The 18054-nt window shown below is 42.6% G+C and overlaps 1 protein-coding gene across 6 annotated transcripts in view; it reads left to right on the top strand.

The window, feature by feature from the left end:
* The first annotated feature begins 2243 nt into the window (after positions 1-2243).
* Positions 2244-18054, top strand: part of EEIG2 (EEIG family member 2) — a 38620-nt gene continuing 22809 nt past the window's right edge. Inside the window, exon 1 of one of the 6 annotated variants that reach the window (XM_069789440.1) lies at positions 2244-2611. In XM_069789440.1, the coding sequence (XP_069645541.1) occupies positions 2373-2611 (239 nt within the window). In that variant the 5' untranslated portion in view covers positions 2244-2372. The other 5 variants (XM_069789442.1, XM_069789443.1, XM_069789441.1 and 2 more) reach the window with 5 other exon arrangements.

Below are 18054 nucleotides of genomic sequence, written 5' to 3'. Positions count from 1 at the left end.
CTGAGCAAGAAAAGCAGGCATCCACAGCAGCGAGATGCATCTGAGGTCATGCTGGGAACGCAACTCAGGATCCAGCCCAGCAATCACAGTCAGGCACATCTACAATGAAAAGACAGGTCTGAGATTAAACTAGGAAGTCAGCCTGCAGATCAGTGTCCACAACAAGGTGCAAGCAGGACTGCAACAAAACAACCGCTCAACAAACAGACAGAGCTACAACAAAGCTCAAAAAAGAACCAAGTGCTCAGAGCTGAGCTTAAATGGGTCCCCTGGGCAGGGTGTGGGTGAGGACCCAGGTGAGGCTGGTCAGGGCTGCTACAGCTCATTGGTGCACTCAGCATATAAACTCTTACAACTTCCTGAGAAGTTTGGTTATAGAGAGGATCTGCTTGCATGGGAAACTACTTAAAGGGCATATACTAAATTACAGGTTTTAATAATTTATGAAGGTTGCTGATCTATTTCTTGTCCAACTAAACATAAATTACTTCAGATTTTCTTGAAAGCATTGTGTAATAGTTGGACCAATTGTATTTGTCAAACTTCCAACAGATAATTAATCTGATAGGCAGCCCTATTTTTCTCTCTAGATATTAATACACAGGGCCTTCCAGTTAAATATGGTAATCTCTTCAATCAACCAGAAACTTCTGTTTTTAACAGAACTCTGGAATTGCTTCTTTAGCCTTGAAAGGAGCATCTTGGTATAGATTGATATCAACTAAATACTCCCTTTAGGTGCTAAAAACCTTTCACCTTCAATTTCTTTTAACAGAGAGCTGATGAATACAGTACCCAAAGAATTACCTTGTTATGATATATTGTAGTCTGTTACCGTCTGCTAAAGAGAGAAGACTTTGAGAATTATTGTAGAGCAGGCTGAAGAAGTGTTCTCAAGGGGGGAATTCCTAGCTCAAGGCCAAATGCCTAGATGTCAAAGATGTCTTCATACTAATTTTATTCTAATTAAACAGCTTCTTTCAGAGCCAGTGATTACTTGACATCTGGGAGTTTTGGAGGGAAGGTTTTGGTAGGAATATGAAACTAATAAAGGAGTCAGAATTACCCTTGTAGTTATTTTTACTGGAAAACCCTGTATATAAATACCTTTTATGCCCTGGATGTTGTAGGACAGAAAAAGCAAGAGCATCCAGGCACTCCATTTTTTTGCTTTTTACTCTTTACTACTACTTTTTTTCTAGGATCATGCTACAGGACAGTGGTTGGCATTTTACTCTACTTAGCCACACACACCACTCATGATGCCTATATTCATCAGGTATGTATTCCATGAAAAATATTATTTTTTACCTATTTATCCTGAGTGAGGAGCAGCACTTACTTTCACAAGCTGCAACAAGATTTCAGGGGCTCAGCATCACACTGCATGCATAATCTTACAAATTCTTTTTCGTATCATATGAATAAATGCTCGGTTGTGGGAAGACACGTTGTGTGTTAGGCTTTTCTTATGCAACGTTCTGCGAAGAGGAAACTGATCTGCTGATGGAGGTTGCTCGGGGCTTGCTTTATGTTTTAGTCTCCTGGAATGGGTTTTTCGAGACACAGCTTTTCCCTGGAGAGCGCATGCTGGTGTTGAACTATACGTTATACAAAACAGTGCTGCGTGCGTGCTCCTGCGATCATCTGTGCCACAGGGCTGTTCTTAAATGTAAACACAGATGTGTACACTCCTCCTTCTCTACACGATTAGGAGCATCTGTTGCTGGCATCAGAAGTGGAGCTAGTTGCAAATCACAGGCTAAACCGCTGTAAAAGACCCTAATAAGGTTTGAATTACAGCAGAAGGAACCTAAATTCCTCGAAGCTCATTGAAATTTCGACACCTAAACGATGTTTCGCCGACGTTCTTTAAAAGAATCCGTCCAGCAGACGCAGTGCTAGCAGAGCAGCAGGCTTCCGCCCGCGGGGCGCGTCCCACCGCCCCGGCAGGGTCCCCGGGAGGCGGGAGAGCTGCCGGGGGCGGAGTGCACAAGCTCCGCTCTGCCGGGGCCGGGGCCGGGGCCGCGGCCACGTCCCTCCTCCGGGCACCCACCCTCCGCCGCGCAGGACGGTGGCACGCCAAGTCCCCGTTATCGACCAGCCTTGCGACGGCACCGGCCAACTCCTTCGCGAAACCGCACGCCGGCCTTCAAGCCTCCGCGCGGCAGCGGCCGGGGCTCGGCGGTGCCGGGAATGCCTCCTGCCGGCAGCGGGCGGGGCGGAGGCGGGCGGGTTTGAAAGGGAGGCGCCGGCTGCCATGTAAGCGCCGGCGGGAGGCGCGGTGGCGGCCAGGGGCTGAGCTGGGAGCGGCCAGCGCTCCGGCCCGGCCCGGCCCGGCCCGGCCCGTCGGTGCCGCCCACGCTCCGGGCATGGGAGCGGAGCGGGGCGGTCGGCGCGGAGGGGAGCTGCCGCGCGGCGCTGAGCGGGCGTGGGGGCGGCCGCCGGCGAGCCCCCGGCCCATGGCCTTCATCGTGATGAAGAAGAAGAAGTTCAAGTTCCGCGTGGAGCTGGAGCTGGAGGAGCTCTCCTCCGTGCCCTTCGTCAACGGCATCCTCTTCTGCAAGGTGCGGCTGCTGGACGGGGGCAGCTTCAGCGGAGAGTCCTCCCGGTAGGTGCCTCCGGCGCTTGCGAGCCGAGCGGCTGCCGGGGCGCCCGGGCCCCCGCAGACAGCCCCGGCCGCCTCTTTCCGACGGGCTCCGCTCCAGTCCGCGCCTCCGCAGAGCCCCGTCCCCCGTCCCGTCCCCACCCCCGCCGAGAGCCAGGGCGGCCGGCCGCCTCTGCAGCCCCTCCGCCCTCTCCTCGGGTCCCCGCGGCCGGGGGCGGAGGCTGGGGCAGCGGCGGGCTCCCGCGGCCGTTGGCGGGTCGGGCGGGGGCCGGGGGCCCGGGCGGCCGCCCCGCTGCTTCCCTGGCCGGCGGCTGCCCCGCCGCTTCTGGCGGCTCCGGTCCCCGGCCGGGGCCAGCGCCGGCGGCTGCGGGCGGGCCGCTCGCCTTCCCCCTGGGGAAGGGAAGCGGGCACGGCCGTCCAAAGCTGCCGCGGCAGGGCTTGCCGCCGGGCAGGCCGGCTGTCTTCTCAGCCCGGCCGCGTTACCGGCGCCAGCGGCAACGGAGTGGATGTGGGAGCGCTTCGCGTGGCTGCTCGCAAGTACTGAGGCTCTTAAACGCTTAGTAAGGCGCTTAAATACAGAGTGACAGGGGAAATGAATCCACGAGCGGCTGAGGGCTGTCCTGGAGAACCCGGTCGCTCGTGCCGTAACGCCTCGAGCTATAAAGCCTGCTGATCGTAGGGGTAGCGGGAGGGGGCGAAGTGTCTTGCCGCCAAGTCTGAAGTCAGAGCTGTCCCCTCTGAACGTGAGTTGTGCGACCTTAATGGTTTATTCTGTTGGACGCTGGCTCGCTGCGTTTCGTTCTGTGGATATCTACGTGGAGTTAACATAAACAGTTTCATGGAAAAGTCCTCTCATTTCCTTTACGTATTCAGGTCCTATGTGTTACCCACTTTCTTCATGCTTAATTCTGCAGTGCAAGTGTAGCAGCAGACAGGTGTCTTTTTTTTTGTCTTTTTTTTTTTTTCCCCTTTTCTTTTGTGCCTCAGCAGCAGAGCAGTCATCTGCTGTGAGGGTGGCTTCCAGATCCACTGGTAAGGATGGCTAAACAGTGCAGGTGGGTTAATTTTTTCCAGGTACCAGGCAGAGGCAGAACCTTGTCAATAGGAAGGGTGTGCTGTGGCTTCAGGTCTGGGGAGGACCCGTTACACTTGTTCATGTTGTATGGGTTATTATATTACTTTAATGTTATTACGATAAGGATTTACTGAAAAATGTCTCATGTAATTCTGGGAGCAAACAGAAATCAGTAACAAATCTATTACTATTGAGTTATTTTCTTATTACAATACTACTGTTACAGAGCTTGCGACATTATCTGCTTTTGATTCTGTAAATAGAATTAATCAAGGAGAATAAAGAGCATAAAAACAGAACTTTGGCCTAAAACCTCCTTATTTAACCATTCTGTTATACTAGCATGTGTAATTGAAGATTCATTTTTCTTCTGTATGGTTGGAAGTGTTCTGTTCTCACTTCATGTCTTTTTTCTTCATTGTTTTTCTTGTGAGTGGCTTCTTCCTGAGTAATAGATGATGATTTTCATCTATGATAATCATGATTTTAGGCACTAATGTGCCACTACTGTCCTAATGCAGCCCTTACTGCCTTGAAGTCATATTCACAGGCTGACATACATCTTCTGTACAGTATCTCTGTTTTAAAGGAGTTGATTTCAGCTGAGCTGATGTTTTTGATACGTTATTGTGATCCTAGCCTTTTTTGCCTTGCCTGTTTATGATGCTAAAATTAACAGCTTGAAAGCATACATGCATATCTTTATGAATGTGAACAGCATATTAGAGTAAAACATGCATGATAGGAGGTAGTATGTATGCGTAGGAAGTGTCAGTGGAAGTGTGACGATGTAAAAAATTGTGTTGAAGTATTGTGTTGGAGTCAAGCTTTGAAATTCTTCCATTTTCTTTTTCTGGGGGTATGGCTTAAAAATAAGAACAGCAGTGAAACATATGCTGGTATATCGAAGTCTCTGTGAGTATAACTGGTCCATTTCTGCTGGACTAAGAAGCGTTGAGGTATGCTGGTAGGAAGGTAAAGAATTCTTCTGCAGTGATCCTGCAGTGCCAATTCAGGGAGTGCCTTTGCTTTTGGCGTAAGAATTAACAGATGGATTTTCACAGTGGTGATTCAGCAAAGGTTTGAATAAATAAGGGAGAAATTAAGTTAACATCAGAGTAGCAGCATTTCAAAACTTGTCAGTTGCAAACTTTTTTTAATGGCCATCATCTTCTAGTTGCATAAATTTATTAGTTTCACTGTGGGCTGGCAGTCATATCCTTCAAGTAGTGTTCTTTGTAGAGTTATAAAAGACATTTGAAGTTTCAGTTCTATTGTGTTTCAGAAAGTAATACAGAAACTAATTTCAAGTATTTTATAATACAGGGGGAGACTGACCGTGTCATCTTACAGCTTTTATTTTTGTTACTGACTGAGGCTTAGTAAATTATAATTTTGGGGGGAGAAGTTATTGAGAATTAAGTTCTCAAGTTGGTACTGATACAAACCAATATCCTGCTGCTTCTTGCCTTAAAAAAAAAAAAAAGGCAGTCATATCAACAGGCTATAAACCAGCCTAATATTATTAGCATTTTCTTTCCAAAGCTTACTCACTGAGAAAGAAATGTCATAAAAACACAGGCTGGCAGCACCAGAATAAAGGCCTATATGTAGTGAGTTCTAATGAAAACAGATTCAAGGAGTGGTCTTTTCAGCCCTGCGTGGATCATGCTGTATAAATGATTAAAGCCCTGATCCTGCAAGCAATGTGATACCTACATCATCCCTCTGAATGTTGAAGTGGGGCAAAAAGAAGACAGATAAAATTTCAAGCTACTGAAAAATTTTTTTTTTTTTTGCTACTCAGATCTTTACTGGGAAAGAGATATGTAAGAAATATGTTGTGAAGACATGGTCCATGCTATGGGAGACATGTTGTTGGAGTCCAACTACTTTTCTGGCTGACACAGATGTGTGCCTGAAGTGTATAGAAATTCTGTGACCAAATAAAACCACCTTGTACAGTGCAGTACATAGTGATCTGGTTTGTGTATAAATAGCGACCATATTAATTGCTTAGACATCACTGTGTTTTTTTGTGTTTGTATGTAGTTTTTTGAACTCCAATTTGAAACCTATTTGAAACTTCCCTATGCATATTTGTGAGTATTTACGGCAGGAAAAGAACACTCTATTATAACGCTAAATGCTTAATTACATGACAAAATATTCAACTTTTTAAAGTAAACTGGTACTGTCGAATAATATTTTGATCAAAGGACATTGAACAGCAAAGTAGTAGCAGTGTTTAAACTGGGGGGGTGGGGGTGGGGGGGATGTTTGAGTGTGTATGCAAGAACAGGACCCTGGAATTCTAGGGAGATTGAACGGGTTATAAGGTTTGATTCTACAACATGGAAAACCTTGAAGGGAGTTGTGGGAGGGTGGACGTTTTGTTTGGTTGGTTTAATAAACTGCCAATCAGCCATACAGTGTCATTCCTGCCCTCCCCATTTTGAAATTACTTTCTAATATGACTTCTGGATCTTTACAATAGGAATTTTAGATTTTATAACAAAGGGTGGATTTTCAGCGAATAGTGGATGTATGCAAAGCTATGCTAACAAACCTCATTTTTGTTTAGAAAACTTTCTAGCTTAAGTCTGGCTTCCTATGTGGAAAGGTATCTTTCTACATTTCTATCTTTCACTGGGCTGATGATAATAGGTATCTCGCTTTGAAATTGGATACATTAGTACAGGACACTCATGCAGATTCCAGTTTACTATGTATCTATGCACTGTCTGGTCATGAAATAATGTGCACATAGTGTCTGTTGTGCCATGAAAGGACAAAATATTATTCCAGGGCAGAAATTGCACCTTTGAATATTGTGAACAGAAAAATACTATTTTAAGGTATAGACTTAGCTAAATACTAAGCATATTTATTCAAGGCTAGTCCAATGTAGACACAAATATATTGAAAGTACAGGCTATCTGCAACTGCCCTCATCTTAATAGGCTGAAGAAATAGTTGATGGGCCCCTAGAGTAGATAATTGCTCATAGGCTGAGTTGTTGCTCAACCAGCAGCAAAAGAACAGATGGGATACAAGGAAATCAAAGAAGTTTTGGAAAGAAGTTTTGTTTTTTGAGGGTGTACTTTCAACACAGTACTGTATAGATTTAGGCTACAGTAGCTGTAAGCCTGGTAGTTACATTTTTAGCTTGATTTCTACCTGCACGGCACTCAAGGAAAGGACTTCTTGGTTGGTGTGTTCTTATGATTGCAGTCTTCAGTCTGGTTGTATTCCCCTTCCTTTGAGATTGGATTTCTGACACTTTAGACCGCCGATGTTTTTCTCTTCATTCTTTTACAAAAGAGTATTCAAAACTAAGCAACTGATAATGATCCGTATCTGTGTGACAGACAGAGATTAGGGGCAGCTGAGAACTATAACTTTTTCATCAAAACATTTTATTCTCCAACAAATTCCAGGGAAATTTTTTTTATGCACAGCACACTCTTGAGTCCTGAGAGGCAGTCTCCAAGATCTTGCATTACTTGCATGAATATATTCTTATTCTTAATAGATACAGGCTAAAGTATGTAATCGTCTTCTGTAGAAATTGATTTCTTATCTTCTAGATAAGAAGTACTACTTTTTACTTCTAGTTGATGCTTGGCTACTTCCTTCTCGACTGCCTAAAACTACATCTGGTTTTTGTGACTCCAGCAAGTACAGTATATTTTCTGCCTCACTGGACTCTTAAAATTGCTTTTTAACCATTGTTTTCCCTGTTGCTGCTATTGCATTTGAAAGGGAAAATTTCTCCTGATAGTAACACAGGTTAACCAGCTTTCTGTTTTTAAACAAAAGTACTTGTTAGAAAAACATATCTGTCACATGGAATTACTGTCCCTATCACTCTAATCTTCTTTCATGATGTATGAATCCAGTCTTCAGAACTGGTAATGGATAATGCTACTTCTAACAGCTTTTTCAGCTGTAACTGGATTTGCAGTTGGATAAACTGAAACAAAATGAGTTTTCAAGTACTGTGAGGCACATTGGTGGTCTAAAAATCCTGGTTTGCATTTTGTAGCTGCTCTTTTCAGACTTCCGAATGTCCACTTAGTGTTTTCTCAGTTGTGAAGAGACTGTTGGTTGAGCAGCTTCCAGGCCCTGTCCTTCTCTAGAGAGGAAGAGGTAAGAAGGGGAAGTTCTCTACACAATTTTTTTTTTTAATGTAGTTTCTTTGTACCTCTTTAGCCTTTCATTAATAGTTACAATAAAATGTGTTTAGTCAACAGATTTAGAGAATATGCTTGAGAAAGGTAACATGATGCACAAGGATTGGTGTGGATATTCTAGACAGGGCTGAAGGGGAAGAAATTAAAGCTAAAATATTAATGGGAAAGTTCATGTATAAAGACGGAAGAGTAACTGTGGAAATTAGAGGGATGAAGAAATCAAGTATCTGAAATAGACTGGAGGAAAATCAAAGAATTAATCAAATGGGTAAAGAAAATAAAATGAGATCTGAAGGGCATCATCTTTGGGCTACAGCGGGAGATAAGAAAATGTTTGTACAGACTGCATTTTGCATGGGATGTAACTGGTTATTGCAGATATGAAAAGAGCTCATTCTTGTGAGACTTTTGTTACTGTAACTGAAAGTACTGCTAAGAGATAGAGCAACAGCTAGCTTTTCAGGAAAAAGTTCCAGAAAAGAGATGCATGACAGGTATCAAAGAGGAGGGGGTGGGGGAAAAAGTTTTTATGCTTAATGTGTCTGGCTTGTGCAGGAGAATAGGCACTTTGGTTTAAAAGAGCTGGTGATTTTGTTCCCCCCACTACAGTACATGGAGCACAGTATTTTGCTGTCATAAACTTGCCATTTGCAAGCACCATAGCACCTGATTGCTTTCATATTTTAAGGACTGTTTCTGTTCATGGAATAGTTTAGGGTGGAGGAGAGTGCTAGAGATTATGTAGTCCAACTTCTTGCTCAAAGCAAGGCTAACTTCAGTTAGATGAGGAAGCTCAGAGCTTTGTCCTGTCAACTTTAGAAAATCTGTAAGAGTGGGGATTCCAGTCTTTGTAGAAAACCTGTCCCTCTGCTTCACCACTTTTATTGTGAACGTTTTTTTCCCTTATTTTATTGGAATTTCTTTTGTTATTGTCTCTTTTCCTTTCTCTGCTCCCCACTAAGAAATGCCTGGCTCCATTTTCTCTCTAATTCAACAGAGATGGCTGAAGATAGCAATTAGATCTTCCTTCACCTCTTCTTCAGACTGCAAAAATCCTATGCTCCCAACTTCTGCATCAGGTGCTTCATCCCTCTCATCCCTGACTTTAGACCGCCATCTCACACCCCCTGGACTTGCTTCAGTTTATCAGTGTTTTACTTCTGCTGAGGGCCCCCGAAACAGGCACAGTGCCGCAGGTACAGCCTCACAAACGTTCAACAGGGGGAAGCAATCACTTCCTTTGAACTGCTGGCTACAGTCTTGCTAATGCAGTTGGCCCTTCACGGTGCTAATTCCGTTCTAGGTCTCTGCTTTTGCCTATAACTAGTAGTTTTTCTTAAGTAAAAGTATTCCAAAGCAGCTCTCTTTCCATGTGATGATCAGCTTATACATATTTTATAAGAAATACTTGACATGAAATGTTGCTAGTTAAAGATTTAACCTGTTTATCATGAGTAAAAACATGTGGAATAGAAAATGATTGCTCTGTTAAAGTTCTGTGTGTACTAACAGCAAATTAACTGGGGAGTTGTGCACTGTAAACAAGTGGAACTCTTCCTGCAGAGCCAGCTGCTTGCTGGTTTGCTTAGTGCTGAAATTTGTGAAACATTGAAGCTCTGTTTGTAAATGATGGGTTTTGTTGTTTTTTTTTGCAATGCTTAGGAAAAAAATGTTTTTGTTGGAGAGAATGTATCTTCTTATGTGCCTCAGGCATGGAGGAAACATAGAATATTAAAGGAAAAGTAACCTGTATTTCTTCCTGAATATAAGAAATAAATTGAAGCTTTGCATAACTTTATTACTAGTGTATACTTTGGAGATCATGCTCTGAGCTCTAACTTCAAGAGATGCATCTTTCTGTATGAAGACTAAATTTAGCCTTCTGGTTATCACATTTAACAATTTAAAGTATATCTTGGTATTTGAAAAGTTATACTGCATATTTTTTACTCCTTTGTGGCTCAATGTTCTTTAAAGATGCTGAGGTTGGAATTGGTACATGCATGGGCAGCATGTATGTTATGTGTATTAGATGCATGGCATACATTTGAATAAAAATGGTACTGGTGTTGGTGCTAGATATCTTTATTTGCTTTCAAAATACCTGTTTTAATTTTGTATTTATCTATTCGTGTTTGCTTTTACTTCCATTATCAACTAAGCACTACGGATTTTAGTTTAATTTGAAAGTGAAGGATCTCTTTGTTGGGTGATCTTGTTTATATTTTTGTTTGTATGTACAGTAGACATATTAAAAGAAAAGACATGAGTAAACCATATCGACACTTCAGCTGTGTGGATCTAAGCCAAATGAGAAGACTACATTTCTGTGTAGTAAAAGTAATTTTCTTCCAAGGTTCTTAATGCTTTATAAATACCAAGCTACTTCTCAGATCCTGGCAGACTGAATAGTAGCGCACAGTGTTTTGCTTGGAAGTAGACTGATAAGACAGCTACTCAGTTGCTCTAGGAGCCTGTTGCATGGGTACCTATATCTTTCCCTCAACTGTGAGACTGCACAAATTTTAAACGGAAGTAGATTTTGGGTAAGAGGGGTGCAAGAGGGTATTCTTCTCTTGCATGCCAAACCATTACGTGTTCCCCAGTATAAACGAGAGCTCTATATCCCACAGTACCTTCCTAATGCTTAAGATAGCCTAGGAAAAGTCAAATCTTACTGTAAAGTACCTGAAGCACTGAGGGCACTAAAAGTGTGGCTGATAAACTGTTAGATTATAGTCCAATGCATTAATTCATGTCTCTCTAAGATGGGATCATGACATTGGCATACTTTATTAGGTGCTCTGGTGTTCTGCAGAAGAAAGATATTTGGTTTTATATATATATATGAATGGGAAATCATTCTCATTTTAAAAGACTATTTCCTACACAAAAAATAACTCTGTGTTACTCCAACCTACTAAACGCTGTATTTGTATCAGAAGGACAGAGCTAACTGTATTAACTTTATTCAGCCAAGGGTTGATCAAAGGAAGCTGTTAGGTCAGGTGATAAAAGTTCATATGCACACCCACAAATGAGCATAGGAAACAAAGGTGTGTGTGGGGGTGGAGTAGCTAAAATAATACCCTGCCCCAGCTATTCCCAGACCTGTCACAGGAGCCATCAGCCCATCAAAGGCCAGTCTACACAAGCTTAGGGACACAGAGGCAGTTGGGGAACTGAAATTATGGACTTGGACAAGGGGACACCCTGTCTGGGCCCCTCCCAGGGCTGTCCCAGGAGAGCCTCACCCCCATTGTCCGGGCAGGAAACCCATCATGTTGAGCTAACACTAAAGCACCTTCAGGACTGAGGGGAGTTGCTGTATAGCGCTATGAGATGCATTATGGGATGCAGGGGAAGACTCTTATTAGGGGATGTTACGTGAGGGGATGTAAAGCTGGAGGAAGGAATGGATTTAGATGATTTGGGAAGGAACAAGTGTGGGGAAAGTAGAGAGGTCAGGGGACAAAAGGCCCAGTTTCGTATCAATAGTTTGCTAGTCAGTACATTTTTCTGGCCATGCCCTGTTTCTAATGAGTGCAGTCTATGGTATCTTCGTATTAAACTACATTCTAACTCTTTCCTGGGTGAAGGGCTCTCTGCTCAGTGTTTATGGAGGGGTCTGAGTGCCAGCAACTGGAGTCAAGACTGTATCAGAGGACCTGGGTGCCTGTGGTGCCAGCAACGGGAGAGACCTGAGCGAGTGGACTTAAGTTCCAGCCGTGGGAGTGAGACTGTGGGTCACAGGGGCCTGTGTGTCCATTGTGCCAGCAACCGGGGTGAGTGAGAGTCTTGGTGCCAGCAGCTGCCTTGGGATCATGGGCCAGAGCACCAGTGTGCCTGGATGCCAGCAACTGGAGAGGCCGGATGAGTGAAAGCAAGCGCCCGCCACTGGGGTGGGACCAGGAGTCAGAGACCTGTGTGCCTGTGGTGCCAGCACCTGGACCGAGTGCAGGCGTGCGAGCGTGTAAATGCTATCGGGTATCAAGCTGGACTAGTAGGTGGTGTAGTCTGGGATATATAAGAGTCTTGGCAGCAGAGCTCTGTCCTGTTCAGCCAGAGAGGGGAATGGGATGAGGCTGTTGGTGCTGGCTGTCTCTGCGAGCGCTCCGTGTGTCTGTGATCTGCGTGGCCAGCTGTGTATGTGTGCTGTCTGTGGGTGCTTACCGGGAGTACGCCTTCAGCCTTGCTACTGGTTGGATCTGGGGAGTGGAGCTGCAGCAGCCTTGCTTCTCTCGGCCTGTCTCATCAACATGATATATTTTCCCAGAAGTAAGCAAAACTTAGGCAATACTGGAAAAGTTGCACTTGCTCAGAGAGAACTCTTCTAAAGGCATTTTATTCACTGTACTCTAGACTCAGAGAGCCTGGCCTCAACAATTCTTAGAAGTCCAAAGCAACCCTCCCATCAAACTACCAGCTTTAAAAAACAGTAATTATAACAATATTCCCATTTACCTCATAGAGTGAAAAAGCTATTTTTTCAAGGTATTTACAGTGAGTAACTCACTCATGTTCTGTCCAAAAGCTGTAAGACGTCTAAGCAAACACTCCATTCCTTAACATAAAGAAGCGTACTGACCCAATTGATTCCAAAATTATTTCTGGAAGGAGTTTCATGTGAAAGTAGTCTGATAGAGAGACCAAATGGCATCTTAAAACTGAAAACAAATGCTCCCTTTTTTTTTGTTTCTTCAGTGACCAATGATTCTAAAATAATTGCAGTAGAAAAACAATCTGTTTAACATAATCATCCCCATAGGGCTAAATGTTATAATTGGCTGTCTAGAATAATTCAGATAAAAACTTGAATAAACAGTTTTCCAGTTAATGGAACACAGTATTTTGGTAAATGTCCACAAAGAGTTTTGTCGTCTTTGTTTCTAAGCCTCTCCTGCTAAAGCTTTTCCATTTGTCAAGAAGGGATTTTTCCCATGACGCTTAAGGTCCTTAAAAGTGATTTATATTTGCATTTGTAGCTATTTGCTGAAACAAGCCATTATTCATATCCTTATCCATGTGGAAATGAATAAACAATCTGCTGGTCATAAACATCCTAAAAAAAAAAAAAAAAAAAAAGAGCCCATCACTTGTTAACAAATTAGGATGAGGAGTTGACTGGATTAGGATTTGTTTTCTCTTTTGTGTTGGTTTTCTTGTGGATTTTCTCTTGTGGATCAGAACAGGAAAAAACTAAGACTTTTATTCATCATTCTAAATTGCAATTGTGTACAGTACATAAAATACATATAGAAAAAGACTTGTCTACAGCTGAAATCTTGCATTTGAAATTTAGTCAATGTGAAATTGCCCCTCTAAACTAAAAACAATTTGTTAAACTGATGGTAACTTAAACTATACTTTGGAATCATTTTATCTTAAAATAGCTGTCTGTTCAATTTGTTCTTGGTTAGGTCTTACTGAGAGCATTAGTTAAGTTACACCAAAGCACTACAACCTTGTATGTATTTGAATGCATCTTAGTAACTAAGATATATTTTGATTTATAAACCAACCGGTTTTGCTTTGCATGTGGTAAAGTGACTGTGAGGCTCATAGGAAACTGACTCATAACGGAAAGCTTTCTCTAGCATGCACTGTAGCATAGGCACAGCTGCCAAGAAGTTATCTGGGTTCATTTCCATAGTAACCAATCAATATAACTTTATTTTCTAAAGGCCTTGCACTTGAACTAAGAAGCTTATAAGTTAGATACTACTCTTTAAAGTTAAATGTTCTGATAATTTGACCTTTTTTTCCGCACGAGGGGAATAACATGCTGGTGCTTTTCTTTACACAAAAACTACCTTCATTGAAATATGTCAGATTTTTCTTTATATAATGGAATTAGAAGGACTGTGTGGGGCAGGGGGGCAGTTGGTTGGGGGCAGATTGTGTACAAATGCTTCAAACATCTCGTTCTTTAAAACAATGTGTCAGTGAAAGAAACTGATACTTTTTTGGTGTCCTTATGAGGAGGAAGGGATATTCCAGGTTTTACTTGATTTTATTTTTACAAGAATTAAAGCATCAGTATCTATAACTGAGGCCTTTTTACTGTAACTTTTACTTGTTTGTTTGTAAGAGAACTTAAAAACCTGATCATCCTATTTAATGTTTATTAAATTATTTCCCTGAATAAATCCTGACCTGTGATATGAGTGGATTGAGTCTTCCAAAGGCGTAGTGTTTTTGTGCTATCTTCCTTACTTGAACGATGATATACATATAGTAGTATTGGTATGTTGAAATAAATTTGAAAACCTTAAAGGTTTTAAGGACACTTACATTTCTCAGGCAGATGTTATTTGCATTTATCTTGTATTTACAAGCAAAAATACGTTTAATGTTCACTAAATTATATTTTACTATAATGTTAGTGATGTCTGGAATACTATATACCTGTACAGTGTAAAGCTGCTTTGACTGTAGTTTGCAGTAGAGGTAGAAAGCTGTTCTGAGAAGTAGAAACATAACCTGAACCATAATACTGAGTTGTACAAAGATTTTGGCACATTATTTTGACCTTATGAGTTTACAGAAAATTTTTTTTTTTTTTTTGAAAAAGTATTATTACTTCATAACTGGAACTCTTGCAGATGTAAAAACACCACAGGAACTTAGCAAAATGATGAATAGGAGGAGAAGTGATTGTTACTGGTAGGCCCAATGGTATCCTGGGAGATAAGGGGAGGATGGTAAGGGTGATGACAACTGTCCTACTTGTATGATGAACAGGTGCTATGAGAAGGGATTTTCTGACCTTTATGGATGACAAGTGAACACTTTCAGTCTTGTAGCATTGTTTTATAGCCTTATAATGAATAGCAGATAATCTACATTGCTTCTAGTTTCCAAAAGGACACTCGAGGCTGGAAGTGTTTTGCAGATATTATTGGATGCATAGTAATGCATACATGCAGGCTTCCCGTGGATTCATGGCCTGTGATGGGTTGACCCTGGCTGGATGCCAGGTGCCCACCAAAGCTGTTCTATCACTCCCCCCTCCTCAGCTGGACAGGGGAGAGAAAAATATAACAAAGAGCTTGCAGGTCAAGATAAGGACAGGAGAGATCATTCACCAATTACCGTCATGGGCAAAACAGACTCAGCTTGGGGAAAATTAACACAATTTATTACAAATCAACCAGAGTAAGGTAATGAGAAATAAAACCAAATATCAGAACACCTTCCCTCCACCCCTCCCTTTTTCCCGGGCACAACTTCACTCCCGGATTTCTCCACCAAGCCCCCCCAGTGGCACAAGGGGGACAGGGATGGGGTTTACGGTCATCACACGTTATTTTCTGCCGCTTCACCTCCTCAGGGCGAGGGCTCATCACACTCTTCCCCTGCTCCAGCGTGGGGTCCCACCCACGGGAGACAGTCCTCCACAAAATTCTCCAACGTGGGTCCTTCCCACGGGCTGCAGTTCTTCACGAACTGCTCCAGCATGGGTCCTTTCCACAGTGTGCAGTCCTTCAGGAGCACACTGCTCCAGCGTGGGTCCCCCACGGGGTCACAAGTCCTGCCAGAAAACCTGCTCCGTGGGCTCCTTTCTCCACAGATCCGCAGGTCCTGCCAGGAGCCTGCTCCAGCATGGGGTTCCCATGGGGTCACAGCTTCCTTCGGGCACCCACCTGCTCTGGTGTGGGGTCCTCCCCGGGCTGCAGGTGGATATCTGCTCCACTGTGGACCTCCCTGGACTGCAGGGGGACAGCCTGCCTCACCAGGGTCTTCACCACGGGCTGCAGGGGAATCTCTGCTCTGGTGCCTGGAGCATCTCCTCCCCCTCCTTCTTCACTGACCCTGGTGTCCGCAGGCTTGTTTCTCTCACATGTTCTCACTCCTCTCTCCGGCGGCTGTTTCTCTCTGTCCCAACTTTTTTTCCTTCTTAAAAATGTTATCACAGAGGCGTTACCACTATTGCTGATTGGCTCAGCCTTGGCCGGCGGCGGGTCCATCTTAGAGCCGGCTGGTATGGGCTCTCTCGAACACAGGGGAAGCTTCCAGCAGCTTCTTACAGAAGCCACCCCTGTAACCCCCCCCGCCCCGCTACCAAAACCTTGCCACACAAAACCAATACATGGCCATAGCTGATACGCCTGGATCTGAAACTAGAGATAGAATGCAGGAGGAGGTTAAGTTAAAGGGCTGGTAAGAATTCTTGCTCTTTGAGACTTAATAAAGGTTTGTATAATTGCATGCTTTTTAGTATTGATTAGATATTTCTGGTAAGATTTAATTTCATTAATTCTTTAAAGTCCAGTAAAACAGACAGCCAGCTACTACAATCACTTTGTTTGGCAATGGCATTTTTAATTTTCCCTTTAATGTAGAGTGCTGTGTTAAAACTGACATTCTTACTCTGTGCTGAAACTAGAAATAAAATCTGATTCTGGAATTTTTTGTGTCTATGCATTTGGGGTTTTTTTTGAGAGGAATACTACCAGTGTGCCAAAATGTGATGGTTTTAGTGAAAGAAAATCTTGACCAACCATATCACTTAGTTAATCTGCATTCAAGTTCACCTTCCTGCTCACTCTTTATAGTCTAACAAGCTCCCGAAAGTTAGGATAACTACCAGCAGGGTTGAGGCCATGAGCAATTCTATTGTCTTTCAGTATCAATGGAGGCTTGTTGCTTCTGGTGCTCACAAGAGGACGTTAGTATTGTTTCATAAGTTTCTAGCATTCTCAATCTATCCTGATAGAACTGTTGACAGAAGGATCAGAGTACTACAGTGAATTTAATAACTTAAGGTAGCGACATAAATATCCCTTCTTTATCTGAAGCAAAAATTTGTAGTTAGCTTATGAAAAAGTTTTTTATCCTTTTTTCCTGCTTGTGGTAAAACAGTTCTTGATGTGGTGGTGTTTTTAAGAGAGAAGAGGGCCTTTTATGTCTTTGTTTTTAGGATTAGCTCAAAATGTTACTTAGAAAAAAAAGAACTTAATGAAAATAATTTCTGGAGATTTCATTTCTAATTTAATTTCAGTAAGGCTGGACCACTGTGTTCCCAGGAGTTGCATGATCTTTAAGCACAGTGTTGTGAAACTTGCAAATACGCAGACCCCAGATACCTATGCACTTGGATAGATGTGTTCTGCTTGACAGTGGGCATCTAGTTGACTATTTTCTTTACCTGAGAGTTGAGCAACTATCATGTAAGTGCTACAATAGTTATTCCTAGGTCTTCTAAGTGCAACAAATGTTAGCAGTTATCAAATACCCCTTTAAGGTTGTATTCTACTTAATGACTTCTTGCCTGAGCCTGTTTCCAGTAGAGGATGTAACTATTTGTAATTTCCCTTTTTTGAATTCTGGTTCTATTTTGGATTTAAGCAACTCATATACTGGCAGTTCGGGATTATTTTTTTTCCAAAGCACAGGAAAGTTTACAATGTAAAACATAAAAGATAGAAGGTAGATCATGGTGTACAGAGACTGTTCCTTTTAGGTCACATGCTTGAATATGACTCAGTGTTGTATCATCAGAATCCGTTAGTCTGTTGTGCTCATTAAACTGACTTGTTTTAGGCAGGCTAATTTATTCCTACCTTAGGAAGTCATGGTGCCGGTGAGTGCCGTAGCTGGCAGTCTCACCAGTACAGCAAATCGGAGCTTTTGCGTGAGCCTTGCAATTCATCATTTCTCCACAGGTGTGATAAACTGACTCCAGCTTATGTGGAACTGTAGAATACTACCTCCGTTAAAGACGTCAAACTGGATCTTCAATAATAAGCTGCTGTAAGAAGTTGATATAAAACATAGGAATGTATGTATTAGAAAAATGGAAGAGAAAGGAAAGGACAAATATTGCTTTAATATGTGAAGACTGTACTTGAACGATTAGAGTGGTAGAAGAAATTATCAGTTTCTTGACCATTCCACATTCTGAGTTTAGAAACATGGGACTAGAAAAGAGCTTTTGATCACTGAGGCAGGTCCCTCAGAATCACAGTCCTTATGTCCCCTGTTATTGACAAACTGGCCAAACTTGTCTTTAATTACAGTAAGATTTTTTTTGCTCCTACTTCTTTTATTTGAGGGCTGTTATAGAAACTTGCTCTGTGGCTTGAGACCTTGTAATTTTCAGTTTTAAATGGGTGTTTGATTATGCCTTATTTTGGTCCTAACCACTTTTCATTTGACTTAAAGTTATTTGG

This window comes from Haliaeetus albicilla, chromosome 8 (genome assembly GCF_947461875.1).
Source record: "Haliaeetus albicilla chromosome 8, bHalAlb1.1, whole genome shotgun sequence".
Taxonomy (NCBI): domain Eukaryota; kingdom Metazoa; phylum Chordata; class Aves; order Accipitriformes; family Accipitridae; genus Haliaeetus; species Haliaeetus albicilla.
This window is presented reverse-complemented; position numbering and strand designations above follow the sequence as displayed.